The sequence below is a fragment of the Aspergillus saccharolyticus genome, assembly GCF_003184585.1.
Source record: "Aspergillus saccharolyticus JOP 1030-1 unplaced genomic scaffold BP01scaffold_2, whole genome shotgun sequence".
NCBI lineage: Eukaryota > Fungi > Ascomycota > Eurotiomycetes > Eurotiales > Aspergillaceae > Aspergillus > Aspergillus saccharolyticus.
Genome location: NW_020290612.1, coordinates 1037564 through 1052846, shown reverse-complemented (window position 1 = coordinate 1052846; position 15283 = coordinate 1037564). Strand labels below are relative to the sequence as shown.

General features: G+C 54.5%; 3 protein-coding genes across 3 annotated transcripts; 2 read left to right on the top strand and 1 right to left on the bottom strand.

Annotated features, from left to right (window-relative positions):
• The first annotated feature begins 1551 nt into the window (after positions 1-1551).
• BP01DRAFT_420413 (glycosyltransferase family 4 protein) lies at positions 1552-10648 on the top strand. The gene is made up of 8 exons (XM_025579460.1): positions 1552-1732; positions 1795-1884; positions 1949-4777; positions 4830-7229; positions 7283-9038; positions 9097-9556; positions 9621-9831; positions 9890-10648. Exons 1-8 carry the CDS (start codon positions 1661-1663, stop codon positions 10523-10525), a joined length of 8454 nt encoding a protein of 2817 aa, XP_025435441.1. The 5' UTR covers positions 1552-1660; the 3' UTR covers positions 10526-10648.
• Positions 10649-11028: 380 nt separating this feature from the next.
• Positions 11029-12591, bottom strand: BP01DRAFT_413106 (M20 family metallo-hydrolase; the record flags this gene model as incomplete). The annotated part of the gene is made up of 5 exons (XM_025578986.1): positions 11029-11098; positions 11157-11975; positions 12051-12169; positions 12282-12381; positions 12437-12591. The coding sequence occupies 5 exons, from the start codon at positions 12589-12591 to the stop codon at positions 11029-11031; spliced, it is 1263 nt and encodes a 420-aa protein (XP_025435440.1).
• Positions 12592-12793: 202 nt separating this feature from the next.
• BP01DRAFT_420411 (tryptophan synthase beta subunit-like PLP-dependent enzyme) lies at positions 12794-15276 on the top strand. The gene has a single exon (XM_025579459.1). The coding sequence runs from the start codon at positions 12997-12999 to the stop codon at positions 15256-15258; it is 2262 nt and encodes a 753-aa protein (XP_025435439.1). The 5' UTR covers positions 12794-12996; the 3' UTR covers positions 15259-15276.
• The last annotated feature ends 7 nt before the right edge of the window (positions 15277-15283 follow it).

Here is a 15283-nt window from a genome sequence, read left to right as displayed (position 1 = left end):
AAAAAAAAAAAAAAAAAAAAAAAAAAAAAAAAAAAAGAAAAGAAAAAAAAAAAAAAAAGAAAAAGAAAAGAAAGAAAAAACAGAAAAACTTGGTTCCATAGGAATAAATCTACTTACCATTCGTTCTCCCTGCAAACCCGTGGAATTCTTCACCACGGCATTGATGGTCTTCATATACTCGACCTTCTCCGCTGTGTAATCGTAGGGGGCCTCATCGAAAAAAATTCCGTCCATCGCGAGTTGGCTCGACTGGTTCGCCCACCCCGCATAGGTTGATACATCCGCCAACACCGAGGAGATGTTGCGGGTCGCGTACCCAGTCCGTACATAGCCTACTCGACGAACATTCGCGTAGCTCGCTAGGCGTTCGACCTGGCTGCTATACGCCTCATCCGGAGACGTCGTGTTGCCTGGTCCACTGGACGGATTAATGATCACCGTGAAGTTCAGATCAGGGCGTTCAGTGATTCTGGGGCCGGGTCAATTGAGGGTCCCTGGGTCTAGAAAGGGGGAACGCAAGATGCACATCGGCCAGACTCACTCTTTATACAAGGGATCCCAGGTGCTGGAATTGGTAGGGTAGATGTACACGGGGTAGAGCACATTGGTGCTCTTCGAATGGTGCTTCTTCCGAGTCAAAATGACGGCACAGGGCACAACAATCACCACGATCACCGCGACGGCCACTGCAATGCAAATCGCAATGCACCAGGGCCGCCGCGGACGACTAAGCTTGGGGCGAGCCATCCATGCACCAGGGAGCCAGAACCGTGGGGAAAGATGAAACGACAGTACGGAGGAGTCAGGGAGTAGAAGGAAACTGGCGTCAGGGTTCGGAGTCGTAGTCCTTGGAGGGCAAGAGATGGCACACGGCGAAGGTTATAAAAATGGTGAGATCAACCTCCTGTCCGCGGTGGAAGAGATAGCGTCCGATACCCCGAATGGCGCAAGAAATTCCGCTTTGTAGACCAATGCTGGATTATGGATTCTCGGCAATACCTGTGCGGCGTTGGTGGCCCTGGCAGTCATAGATCCGACTGAGACAACATCCCACCGCCATCGCTCGATCGCAGTGGCTACCGTAGTATTCTTGGGTCTAAAGCCGTGACACCGGTCCCCAAGAGGATGAGAAGAGACCCGTAATTTTCGAGTCAGACATGCAGTCCACTTAGTGCTTAGCGCTCATCTGTGAGCCACTAGCCTGGCGCTGGAGGAGATTCGCTGGCAGCACGACTTGGCCCAAAATAACTGGGTCTTTCGCGAACCAGATAAAGTAACGAATGGGAAATTGCCCCCCCAAAAAATCAAATCAAATCAAGGAAAAATCGCGGAGAGAAATATAATAATCTCTAAACAACAGTAATACCATACGCTACCTACTCCAGTCAAGCGAGCCAGCTCTTAGACCCTTCTCATTGCGGCGACGCCGCCGCCGCCATGGATCGAGCGCCATGTACCTCCTATAAATAGGGTATATTTAAGTATTAGAGAGGCTGACACTCCTCCCACACCCCGGTAGCTCGAGAGGAGACGTGGGTTGTAGTCGTGTCACTCGTTTTTATCGACCTTCGTTTAGAGCCGCCGCAGATAATAGTCCACAGTGTCCTTGTGTGGGTGAGAAAAGGGTGCATGTCTGGTGGTTGACCCTGCTTCTATCACCATGGCGGGCCCCGAGTATCTGGGCCTCGATGCCGTAGGATGGAATCGCATGACCTCGACCTGGTGGGATAAAGTGAGTGGTTGCTGATGGTCGCGACGAGTCCTGAACGTCTCCCGCTGACTTGGTATGCGCAGGTCCTCGCATTCTGTTTACTAGCCACAATCGTTCTTGGTTCACTCTTTATCCTGGGTTACATTGGAAGAAAATTGTATGGTATATGGCGGGTATGTGCTTCTTTGTGCTTCCCTTGTTCACTGATGCCGGGCAGTCCTGCTCACCATCCCCCAGAAACGTCATCAACTCACTGAAGTACCGAGCGCTATTGTCCGGTACTTCGATCAGCTTAAGACTGGCAAGTCTTCTGCGCCTTGGTCCGAGAAATCGGCCAAACGCGATCTCAAATCTTTCGGAGTGTTCCTGGGCGCTTTCTCCAGTCCCCCCACGCCGGCCGAGACGAAGTTGCTCTCGCAGTGGGATGTTCTCGTCGTCGACCCCCTTCAACCAGGGGTTCGGAACGCCCTCTCGGGTCATTGCACCTCTCCGCACGTTCTCGGCCGGATCGACGTACAAAGCTTGGTGCAATCGGATGCCAGTCGCAGTAACGACGAGGTCATTCAAGCCTTGAATACAGTGGTCCAGGCCCTGACGAGCAATTTCAAGCGCGAACAGGGATCGTCTTCCCCCTTCCACGGAGTGCTGTTAGCCGAATTCCACGCCCACTTCCAGCCGGTTGTCCTGAACGAGCTGCTGAAGTATATCAACGACCTTGGACTGGACGTCTGGCTCGAGCTGGCGCCCCCGGACTACCTCGGGGAGAAGCAATGTCGCCAGATCAACATGCAGCAGGTGCGCGGCATTGTCTATCGCAACGGAACCATCTTGACGGATGGAGACCGACGCAACTATTTCCAAATGGCGGAGATGCGGGCTGCCATGCGTGTCGTGGCAGCACAGAAGGCTCGGGGAGAATCGACTTTGGCGATGTGGGACACGGTGGATGATGGAGTGAAGGTGTCGCATCATGTCATTGGGCGCACGTTCAAGTGGTGCAACTACAACAGTGCAATGATTTACATCGGCCCTCGGGCGGCGTTGACCAACGCGGAGACCGCCGTGGCCGAAACCGTGCAGGAAGAACCGTTAGGCGCCATGATGTGGCTGAAACGTGGGGAGGTCCTCGAGGCACATGACGTGTGGCGCAACAACGCCGCCATCACCGCCACGCCTTCGAAGGCATCAACAACAACAACAGCGACGCAGCTCTTCGACTCACTCAACTCCTTCATCCCCAATCTCAAAGCCAAACTGGCTCTGGCTCCTCCTGCCGCATCCTCCAGTCTTGCGCGAGAAAGTCCCGGTCTGAGGATCAACGGTCTCGAATGGACCGCCTCCGACGAAAATCCTCAAATCGATCCTCTGGCATTTTCTCCCGATGGTGCCACTTACACAGAACTCGGGTGCTTCCATCTTGGCTTGGATTGTACTGCGCAGAACATCACCGATGTACTCGAGACCCAGCGTCATTTGCGAGACTTGGATTTGCTGGAGCGCCTTCAGCCCAATAAGCTTCGCCCGATCGCTGCATCCATCCGTACCCTCCAGAAGGCACAGGACATCTATCCCGATCTCTCCGATGCTATCGCGGCCACCAAGGAGCTGGTTGATCTGCTGAGCAGCAGCCGTGGCGATGACAATGATCGTCTTCGAGTCTACGTTGGCTTGCACTCTGGCTTCCGCACGCGGCTAGGCACTCAGATCTGGGGCTTGCTTGATCTCGATCCCCACATCGGTATGCTCAATCTTTATGTGAACGGCAAGTCACTGGATCGGACTGGAGCCATCGTGCACGCCTATCTCTCGGGTCGCGGGTTTAGTCGTACCCAATGCTTGATGGTGGAAATGGCCTTGGCCGCTCAAACCCAGTCGCTGTCCCCAATCTGGGAGATGCCTCAACGCTGGGTCGATGACATTGAGCAGCTCACACCGGCTGAAAACCTCGTGTGGCATCGCCGGCTAGCCGCATCGCAGTGCACTGATTCTTCTATGCTGTGCGCGAAGCTGCGAGCCTGTAGCGAATACCAACTGGTGGATGCGCCTTCTCACGCTCAACGCCGGGCCTTGACCTCCAGCGCGTACCTGGATGAGGAAATCTCCGCTGCTGAGCTTGTCGCCTCCCGGTTGGCATGGTATCAGGAACAAGGGTGCTGGTCTCTGAGCCCTGAGGCTGCCACAGCACTTTTCTTGGAGATTGATGCTCGGTTACCGGAGGTCTTGCTCGATAACGAAGCGGATATTCTCGCAAAGCTTCAGGATGTGGTTCAGACTACTCTTCAAAAAGGTCAGATTGATGCGAGTGCGGATTTCTTCGCCCTATGTATCTTCTGCGCGTTCCGCCGTCTAGCCTTGAACGAGATCTACCTGGAAGTCCTTGATCGGAACCCCCTGCCGAACCAGGATGCCGTACAGGCTTCATGCTTCACAGAGATGTATGCCTGTGGTGCGCGGACCGACATGTATTTTGACACGACACCCAAGCGACTTGGAAAGATTATCTGGAAATGGTACCGGGCTTACTATCACAAGTACCAGCCACCCCAACGGGAGGAAGCATTCACAGAGCTTCCCACGTCATACGCGTCCATGAATGTCGATCTCGATCCCAAGGGCGACCGGAACACGATTCCCTGGCATTATCGATTCACATTCCTGGGTATCTTCGCAGTTCCGGCGCTGATCGATGTCACGATGCTTACCACTGTCGGTCGCGGTCTCTACCTCACCACCTATATGAGCGATGTGGATAAAACGCTGGCAACTACCGCCTTGATGTGCGCCCTGCTTGTCTGTGGTGGCTTCGGCAGCTGGATCAGCTCCGGAGGAAGCTACTATCTGTACGCCATGGCGTTCCCCGCCATGAGCATGTTTGTGCTTACACGTTTTGTCGCTGGTCTCGCTGTCGCTCTAGTGGGAGGTATCATCGCACTGATTGCTGTCGGTGTGGTCAAGGGATTTTCAGCCGGAATTCTATTCTTCCTTTACTTTGTGATGCTGTCAACGTACCTGATGACTTTGTCCGCGCTGTCCGTCTATCAGCTACCGGGCTATTCGTTTCAGTCGGTAAGCTTTCATTCAGCCCAACAATGGCGACGACTATGGCTAACCCCAACAGGGACGAACTGTGATCATGACTTGCATCCCAATCCTGTTTATTTCGCCCATCGTCACTTTGTGGGTGCACCGCGATTCGGTCATCTATCTGTGCATCCTCTTCCTCTTCTTGGGCTCTTTGCTATTTGGGGCGCGGCGCGTCATGCGACAATGGAACAGCTGGTATCTTAACATTCCCACGGTGACCGACACCCAAATTGTGGAATGGTACTTGCAAAAGTGTGTGCCTCCGAGCGAGAGTCAGAATGAGAAGGTCAAAGACTTCGGATCAGACGCACGCCAGGCCCTCTACGCTCGTGTTAAGAAAGAGAGACATCGTCACTTCTGGACCAAAAAGACCACAGACCCGTTGGTAGCGAAGCTGGCTGACGGCTATTCAGCAACTGTCTTCCTTCTTGGCTGGTACTGCCGCTATTCTCGGACGAAGATGCCCCTGCCCTACAGCCCAACCTGGAACCTGCAACTGAGAGCGGCAGTAGACACTATGGGTGAGATGCAGAAAGGCCTCAAGCTTCACAGCGCCTTTTTGCACTGGCGTCATACCGGTGCGGATGTATGGTGTGGTATCCTATATTTCGTGGTTGCTCTTTCCGACAAGTGGAGTGCTCTTCTTACTGGCGAGTCCATTGTCGGTTTGTCTGCCGCAAACAGCGCCACTTATCGACTGACTGTTGGCTTTGCGCTTGGCTACTACTTGCTGGGTGCTGTCATTCTTGACGCGGTCTCCCAACCTCTCTGGATCTCCGTCACCAAACGTACACCTCAGCCTGTGTCTTCGCTCGCCGGTCTACGGGAAGTCACCCTCACCGATGCCAATGCACGTCGGAGGCTGTACTGGCAGAACCTGATGAAGTTTTTTTTCCTACACATCTGGGGTGTTGCCATCACTTTGGCCATCATGTGGACATTCGAGACGGCCAAGATCTCAGTCATCATGTTCTTGGCCTATGTTGGCTGCTACAGCGGTCTGCTCTGGTACCAATACAACAGAATCTTCAGCGGACCTCACGTGGCTAGTGGATTGGCTGCCAGTGCTCTGCTCGGCTTAGTGGTGGGAATCATCCTTCACGAAGTCTTGCCGGCATTCCAGTACAGCAGTGTCATTGGCCTGGGCAGTGGAACCTGGGCCTGTGCCTTCTATTCGCTTTACAAAGCCGACATTGGATTGTCGCTGTTTAAGAGTTCCCCCGAGGAGAAAAGCATTGTCAAGATCAAGGACACGTCGCGAACTCATGGCTCTAGCTCCCTCGAACCCTGCCCTGATTTGTCTCAGTCGACACTCTCTCAGATGTTTGACAATGTTGGTCTGCTTTCCGAGGAGTTCCGGTACAAGCTCGATCCGACAATCCATCCCGGTGTGGAGGTCATGCAGATTCTTCGCTCAGATCAACCCAGAACGGCTCTTGTCCAAGCTGCATTCCCTGCTGCCGCGCATATCATCAACCGCACGGCTCAACTTTGGGAAAGCGGAGAAACAACGGTGGAGCTGGTATCAGCAGCTCACTTAATCCAGCCTGAGCAGAAAGTCCGTGCACTCTGCCGCCGCACGGGCGAGCGTCTTCATATCTATGTTGTTGTTGGTCCTGACCTTGTCGGCTATGATTGGGTCTCGGATATCCGACGCAATTGCCAGGCTATTGCGGAAGCGATCATCCAGATGACTGCCGAGTTTCATCTTGGTCTATCTCATGATCATGCAATGTTCGCTGAACTTCTCGCGGTGCATGGTCAAGCTGGCCAAGAACTGGTTCTGCCTGAAGGTGTCAAGCGTCAGCTGGAGAATAGTTCCGCGGAGCGGACTCGCGTGCTGAACTACACTTCCAAGACAATCCTCCGCCACCTGTTGCTAGGAATTGATTGCGATATTGAGTGGGACCTTCTGCCCCAGTTTGCCCGCTCATTCCTGCTTCGTAGGTGTGTGGGTGAGTCGTGTCGCGTGTCCTCACAGCAACTTGATTGGCTCGAGTCTAGAGCGACGGCTGGCGAGTCTCTTGACATCGAGGAATACCTTGCTCGCTGGAATCTCGGTGCCATCATGACTATCTCTGTTAAGAAATATGCAAAGGCACTGGAATCCCAGCACCGGGGTCTCGAGCAAGAGGGTTTTCTCAGCAACAGGTACGACAGGCCAATCCGGGATATCTTGGCATTGAACGCAGAGGTTTCCAACGTCGGCATGGGTGAGGCCATCCGGATGTCACTTGCTCGGACCGTGCAAATTTGGAATGCGTGCATTAAGTTCATGGTCATTGCATTGGTCGCTGACCCAGAATACCAACGCGAACTTGATTTCATGCTTCGAGGACAGCCTTTGTTCTTTGCCTGGCCAGCAACCGTCATTCTCACTGCTGTGTGGCAATTTTGCAAAATGCTGCAGCGCATCATTATTCCTCTAGTCCTGGTAAGATACTCACTTTTCGACGAGGCGCTCTATTTTGATACTGATTTTCACAGGTGCATGGTCGCGACAAGGTCTCTACCCTCTACCGAAACATGCAAGGCTGGAAGACCGTCATATACCACAATCGAGTGGAAATGGAGAGCCTCAGCGGCAAATCTACGGGCTTCTTCAGAACCGAATCAGACGGCACGTTCAAACTGTATCAATACACTGGAAAACACGATCAGGAGCCCGGCGATTACAATAGTCTCGTTGCCATCAACACGTACGGGCCCAAGTTACTGCTTCTGGCGCGACAGGAATATCGTGGCCAGGACTTGATCAACGAGTTCAAATACGACTACGCTGAAAATGGGCGCTCGAAGCTGCCTCTGCAACGGCAGTGTACCCAAGGCAAGCTGGAAGGTCAGATTGTCCAATACGACAAGCGCGGGTACATCACTTCCGGCTCCGCTATGCGGGGCGTCAACCCGATGGACTTCAAGTTCTATTATCGCAAGGGAGCTAAGTTCGAAGACGAACTTCTACGGGCGGAGTATGAATTGCCACATATGAAGATCAAGGTCGCCTGGTGCATGCCGCCTCCTAATCGTCCTGAGCGCCTGGATAAGTGGATCCCATATCCCCGTGTGACGGATGCCACCTACGTGCAAGGAGACGAACAGCACAGAGCTACATGGACTTATGATCACAAGTTCCATCCTATAATCGCTACCACGATGAACGGGGAGGAAGTGACCACTCCGTCCATGATTCAAGAGGATTGGTTCCATGTATTGGAGAAACCAACGAAGTGCAGTTTCTTGGATGACAATCCGCTGCTCTCCTTCTCTTCTGTGAAGGTCAACCTCGTTTCCCGGCTGCTCGGCACCAACGTCAAAAAGTACCCAATCCCCACTTCACGCGCTCGCACCCATCTTTGGAAATCATGGAAAGCGAGCAAAGAGTTCGATGCCATCACCGCGCGGTGGTTGGATGAGATTCTGCTGCGCACCGATCGTGTTCTCAAGCCCTACTGGCGTAACCGTGACTGGTGTCGGCTGGAAGTGGCCGGTGACTACCTTGAAGCCCGGGCTGATACGGTGCTTGCCCGGGTTGACATTGATCCTGAAATTAGCTCGTGGACACCCATCGCCTTCAAGATCGCGGATCTGTCAAGTTTCGGGGTGGGAGGAGAATCTCGCATCAACACCCGAACTCTGTCGACGCAAATTCAGGACACTGACACTGAGCTTCACGTTCTCGCTATGGATACCGGTACTTGGCCCAATGAGCCCGGTGGTGTCTCGGCCTGTAGACGCGACATGGTGAACGACCTGAAGGGCATCCGCTGGCACATCCTTGCCGAGGCAGCCAACGACTTCGGTGTGCCAAGGTTTCAGATCGAGAGAAACGTGCAGTCACTGACGGTCTTGCCTCAATGGGGACTTGACTTTTTGAACCCGACGCATGGCATGTTCCAGAACTATCTTGATTCCGAGGTTGTCCAGAAAATCCACGACACCAAGATTGCCGACATCGAACAGAACTTCATTCCGATCTTGGCCAGCCTGGTCCGATGTGCTCGTACCATCAACAAGACTCGCGCCCATATTGAAGAAGCTACGAAGGCGTTAGTCGATCTCAACACTTACTTCGAATCCTCGCGAAACTGGAACGATGTTTGGATGAGTGACACCGTCAAGCGCGCTTGGCGTGAGCTCTGGCTGACTGAGGAAATGGATGGTGCTATTCCCGTCTCCGAATGGTGGCACGCCGAGCTGCCTACTCTGCAGCAGCTCGATACAGCCCTCGACATGTGGCACCGCTGTGAGTGACTTTCTACTTTGTCTGCCAATAACGAACTTCCTTCCTAACCTACTTCCAGATCTTTTCATCTTCTCCGTCCCGGTTCCCGACCGCATTCCAGATGTGTTCCAAGCCTCTCACCACTTTACTGGCGCCAACTACGGTGTGCTCTGCAAGGTGAAGCGCAAGTGTGCACTTCATGTTTGGGATCACTGCGTGAGTTTCCGTGAGATGACGACGTTCCTTTCTGCGGCTGTGTCTTTTGACTCCACCTTCGTCAACACTACCCTTATCTCTCTGGGCCACCTGTCTTGCGTTCTCATTGAGCACCATGCGGATGTCGTTCTTCCGTGTGCCGAGTACTTCAATCCCGGGTGGGAGATTGAATTGGGAACGTGTGAAGGTGTCTTGGAGCACCGTCGGGCATTCGCACGCAAGATCGATCCCGTGGTCAACGGCATCACGAACATGGAGAGATACAAGCCCATCGAGAAGATCAAGACCGAGACACCCACAGTTGTCATGTTGTCGCATATTCGGTTAGTTCCCGCTCCATACCTACCAGGTTAAGCACCACAAAAGTCATGCTAATACGACATGCAGTTATGTCAAGGATATCAAAACGGCTATTATGGCCACGGATCTGATTGTCAACCAATGGGGCTTCAAGGACTATCGCCTGCATATCTACGGCGACATGGAACGTGCACCGGGATATGCCTCGGAATGTCAAGAAGTTATCGCGTCCAAGTCCCTGCGCGACCATGTTGTACTGAAGGGTCTGGGTAAGCCAGATGTGGTACTACAGGATGCTGTGAGTGTCTACCTGCGTGCTTTCTTTTGCTAAAGATGTCACTAATTGATCCCTTCAGTGGCTGTTCATGAATTCGTCGACCTCGGAAGGTCTGCCGCTTGCCATGGGTGAGGCAGCTTTGACTGGAGCGCCCGTGGTGTGTACCGACGTCGGTGCGTCATTCTGTGTTGTTGTCAACCGCGAGACTGGAAAACGATTCAGTGAGGTTGTTCCTCCCAACGATGCCTACTCTCTGGCGTCCGCACAGATTCGTGTCATGGCCTTGCTCGGAGAATGGAGCCAGTTCGCCGGAGACCCTGAGGGATTCGTTCCCCCAACTCTGGGTCTCCGCCCGTCTCCCGAGGAAGTGCAAGAGATCTCGAAGCGCATGTACGCGAAGCAGGAGGAACGCCGCAAGTTTGGTATGCAAGGTCGTGACAACGTCCTCGCCAGTTTCTCCAGTCATCGGTACCTCCGCGAACACGAACAGATGCTGTGGCTGGGCAAGTACCAGAGTCTCAGTTACTTCGCCCACGGTCCGGCTTCTTCGGCTGGCTCGAGTGGATTCTTCAAGGATGCGAAGGGGCAAGTGACGGTTGAACAAGTTCCGGATGCTCTGTTGCCGCCTACTCCTCCTTGGATGGGTGGTTCCAGGCGTACGCGCGGAAAGCGTTTCGCGAGGTTCAGTTCGACTAGTACGCAGTCGCTTGCATGAGTGGGTTACAGTACGTGATAGCAAATGGGTAATAGGATCGGAGTATCTCGAGTAGTCCGATCTGTACATAGGACCAGCTATAGGCTAGTATTTAATTAGCATAATTATAATGACTCTTTGGACACGCTGAGGGAACTGGATAGCTATTTGTAGGTATTCCTAGGCTGATGGGCTGTCGGAGCGAGTGGCTGAGCTCAAGTGGTCTACACAGTCGTGCCCAACAGAACTGTCGCTGGATGCAAATTGCTTGCAGTTGACGTTGTATGAACTCGGTCGAGCAGGAGAGCTGCAGCGCAAGCTAACTGGAAGGGACGAAATCTACACGTGGCCCAAGCAGGGCGGAGAGCAGCAGAAGCAGGCGTTATGAGCCCAGCTCGGCCCTGATCAGTGACAGACCGGCCGGCGCACTAATCAATTGACCTCGGTGTTTGTATTCTGCATCTTCCGTCTGAAAGCCGGCTCGAAGGGCGAGGGAGTCTTCTTTTCTCTCTTACCAAGATCACCTACTTAAGCTTGCTCCTCATGCGATCGTAATTGACCACTGCCTCAAGCAGTGTTTGCGTTCCAAGGGCGCTATAACTGTCAGTTTTGCAAACTCCCCCTTCTGATCGTGAGGGATAGCAACACTTACCAATCCTCCGGCTTGCAGTACTCCTCCGGATGGTGACTGACCCCTTCCTTGCAGGGGACAAAGATCATCGCCGTCGGGCAGTGTCGACTGGTATAGACAGTATCATGGCCCGCGCCACTGGTGATCTCGAGCCACCCATCCGCATCCACCAGCTGTGTTGCGGCGTCCTTGACGGCTGCGAGGCAGTTCGCGTCAAACTGCACAGCGGGCGAATCTGTATCCAGCGTCCAGTCGAAGGTCACCCCCTTGCCATCTTCGCGCGCGATCTCCGCGAAGACACTCAGACACTCATCCTGGACCGCGTGCACGACGCTGTCGCGCGGGTGGCGGATGTCGAGGGTGAAGGTCACCTCCGACGCCACGGTTTTCGTGGACGCGGTGGGCGGCAGCTTCAGTACCCCTGTCGATGCGAGCGCGCCGTGTTGCTTGGCGATAGCGTTCGACGCGGCGATCATTTTGGAGGCCGCGAGGAGCGGATCGCGTCGTGCGCGGAGGGGAGTTGTGCCTGTGTGAGCGTCGCGCCCTGTCACGTTGATGCTCAGCCATCGATAGCCCTGGGCTCCGGTCACCAGGCCGATCTTCTTGTTCGCGTCCTCCAGGATGGGGCCCTGTTCGATGTGGAGCTCGAAGTGCGCGCCCAGTGGGTAGCCTGCGGGGGAGCAAGGGGTGTCGCCCAGGAAGCCGTGGCGCTTGAGCTCGGAGCGGAGAGTCACGGATGGGTTGAAGATGTCTGACAGATTCCAGGCTTTCTCGAGGGGGATCTCGCCGGCCCAGACGCCGGATGAGCACATGGATTTGGGGAAACGGGCGCCCTCCTCACTGAGTTGTGTTAGGTATGTTGCGAGGTGATACATTAAGCTTGGGTTGGGACGAGCAGGCAGCGGCTTCACTCACTTGGTCCAGTTCACCAACCCGACATCGAACTGGGTTTGGTAGCCCTGGTCTTTCATCGTGCGCAGCACCTCTAATGCGGCAATGACGCCGAGGATGCCATCATAGCGACCCCCGCGCGGCTGAGTGTCGAGATGACTGCCCATCGCGGTCATGGATCGCGGTCATGGGAGCCGGGGAGTCGAGGGAGCCACGTTGGCGGGCGAAGATATTTCCCATCTGGTCAATGGTGACGCTGCAGCCCAGCTTCTCAGCTTCGTCCAGCAGCCATCGACGTACGCGGGCATCATCGTCCGTCAAACATAGTCTGTTCATCCCGGTCTCGGTTGGAGCACTGCTTTTGTGTCAGCATCATGGGTTTCTTGCGCGGAGAATTAAACTGTACTGACTCGCCATATCGATGAGCTGCACCCCATTGGCAGGTGTGGTGAAGAGTTTCTAGAAGACGATCGGAGTTGATCTTCAGGCCAGAACCTGCCTGAGATGAGAGTTGTCGGCGGAGGCTCTTCGCAGTCCAGCCACGATAGATTGGGCGAGTGAGCATGGTGGTTGTTGTGGTTGTAGATGGGATGGTGAGGTTGAAGTGGTTGAAATCAAAATACATACCACTACAGTATAAGTACTCTATCCTGTAAGTGTTTATTATCCCTGCATGCACCGAATGCGGGTTGCCGACCGGCTCCAAAATAAAATCGCGCCCTCCCGCGACTTGCGCTGCGCCCTCCTGCGACAATCGCTCTCTCCTCCTCATCCCCACCCCAGAAGTGAAAATTTGGAGAGATGAAGAATCAGAAAAAACTCTGTCTCGTGTCAAGGCGGAGTTTTCCCCTGGAAGCGGTCTAGGAGGAATGTCATTGAAGGGCGCCGTACCCCCAACAGGACTGAAGCACTTGATAAAGTGAAGCCAGCATCGAATCCCCACAAACTCAGCACCACAAACTACATCAACATGGCAGCTCAACGGCGGTCCATCTACATCAATCCGACTCCTTCGACGATAGTGTCGCCCCTCGCGACTCAAGTTCAGGCTTTCCATAAGCAATTTCCGGGATACCAGGCCAGTCCTCTGGTGTCTTTGCCGGAAGTCGCTCGGGAACTCGGAGTCCGTGCTGTGTACGTCAAGCAAGAAAGCAATCGCTATGGACTGCCCTCATTCAAGGTCCTGGGAGCTTCCTGGGCCATCTACCGGGCGCTCCTGGCGCTCTTGAAGCTGCCTCTCGAGACCTCCTTGAAAACCCTCAGTGAACGCATCCGGGCGGCGGAATCCTTCACGCTCATGGCCGCTACGGAAGGAAATCACGGTCGCGCCGTGGCCTATGTGGCGCGTCAACTATCTCTGCAGGCGCGCATCTATGTTCCCAACACGATGGTTGCATATACACAGGAGATGATCCGGTCGGAAGGGGCGGATGTCGTGGTGGCGGACGGAGACTACGACTATGCCGTGCAGGAGGCCGCCAGAGCATCGCAGACAACGCGGAATGCAATCCTGGTGCAGGACACAGCCTTTGACGGCTATGCGGAGATTCCGTCCTGGATTGTAGAGGGCTACTCCACCTTGATGCACGAGGTAGAAGTGCAGTTGCAAGCTCTTGGCCAGCAGAACACGCTGGTCGTCTCGCCTGCGGGCGTGGGCTCGTTGGCTGAAGCTGTCGCTATGTATTCCAAGTCGCGCAAAACTCCTGCGACCTTTGTGGCTGTAGAACCAGACACCGCTGCTTGTTTGAATGTCAGCCTGAAGAAAGGAGACTCGACCTCAGTCATTACCAGCCCCAGTATCATGGCCGGGATGAATTGCGGCACCGTGTCTTCCGCCGCCTGGCCTGTTCTGCAGAAGCTTGTCGACGCGAGTGTCACAATCTCGGATTATGAAAGTCACTGCGCCGTCGAATATCTCGCCTCACTCGGGGTAGACTCGGGTCCATGTGGTGCTGCCAGCTTAGCCGCTATTCGACGTCTCAAAGCGGAGCATGACACCCCTTTGTACTTCTCTTCAGACTCCGTGGTCGTACTGCTGAGCACTGAAGGTCGTCGACCTTACAAGACCCCCGAGGATGTCTCCTCAGATGACCCGATTTTCTTGACCCAGACTCTGGCACGGATCGATTCCTCCAACCCGACGTTGTCCCAGGCCCAGGGAGCTGGCGAGACGGAGGTCGTTAATTATTTGTCAGCTTGGTTTGCGCATCGTGCGATTGAGCACCATCGCGTGGAAACCACACCAGGCCGACCTTCTGTGGTCGGCATAGTCAGAGGAACCGGAGGTGGGAAGTCCCTTATGTTTAACGGCCACGTCGATACCGTGACCTTGAGCACCTATGAAGGCAACGGATTGAGTGGACATTTGGGCAACAAGAATGGGAAAGAGGCCATCTTCGGCCGGGGAACTCTTGACATGAAAGCCGGACTCGCCGCAGGACTGGCTGCATTGGCCAGCGCTCAGCGCTCCAAGCTGGCCGGAGACGTGCTTATCACCGCCGTGGCAGACGAGGAGGATGCCTCTCAAGGTACGATGGATGTGATTGCAGCTGGCTGGCGAGCCGACGGGGCTGTGGTGTTGGAGCCCACGAACCTCAACCTCGCACATGCGCACAAGGGATTCGTCTGGGTGGAGCTCGAAGTCGAGGGACGTGCAGCCCATGGCTCGGACCCTGCGGCCGGGATTGATGCCATCATGCACATGGGGCTGGTGTTACAGGCGTTGAAGCAGTATCAGCAGCAATTGCCGGTGGACGAGGTGCTGGGACAGGCATCCCTCCACTGCGGCGTGATCAAGGGGGGCGCTGAGGTATCCTCATATCCTGCCAGCTGCACATTGACTGTCGAGTTCCGTACGGTGCCTGCGCAGACAGATGAAGTCATTCTCCACGAGATGCGCAATCTGCTTTCACAGGTTCAAGAGCAGAATTCGGGCTTCCACTTCCGTGAGCCTCGCATCACTTTCTCGCGACCGTGCCAGTACCTTCCAGATAGTCACCCTCTGGTGCAGCAGATGGTTGATGCCAGTAAGAAGGCACTCGGTCAACCTGTGCCGGTCATCAGTGTGCCTTTCTGGTGCGATGCTGCTCTTCTGACCCAAGCAGGGGTTCCCAGTATCGTCCTGGGCCCATCTGGCGAGGGCTTACATGCCAGAGAAGAGTGGGTGGAGGTTGAAAGTGTGCGAGAATTAACCAAGATGCTAGAGCTGCTGACCAGGGAGTTTTGCAAGTGATTATGATTATGATTAAAGGTAGAGT

What these genes read in the sequence shown, in the direction of transcription:
- BP01DRAFT_420413 (XM_025579460.1), top strand. Translation starts at nt 1,661, where the DNA reads ATGGCGGGCCCCGAGTATCTGGGCCTCGATGCCGTAGGATGGAATCGC. An exon ending in CCTCGACCTGGTGGGATAAA is followed by an intron (nt 1,733 to 1,794) that starts GTGAGTGGTTGC and finishes TGGTATGCGCAG; the next exon opens with GTCCTCGCATTCTGTTTACT. An exon ending in CCTCGACATGTGGCACCGCT is followed by an intron (nt 9,039 to 9,096) that starts GTGAGTGACTTT and finishes ACCTACTTCCAG; the next exon opens with ATCTTTTCATCTTCTCCGTC.
- BP01DRAFT_420411 (XM_025579459.1), top strand. Translation starts at nt 12,997, where the DNA reads ATGGCAGCTCAACGGCGGTCCATCTACATCAATCCGACTCCTTCGACG.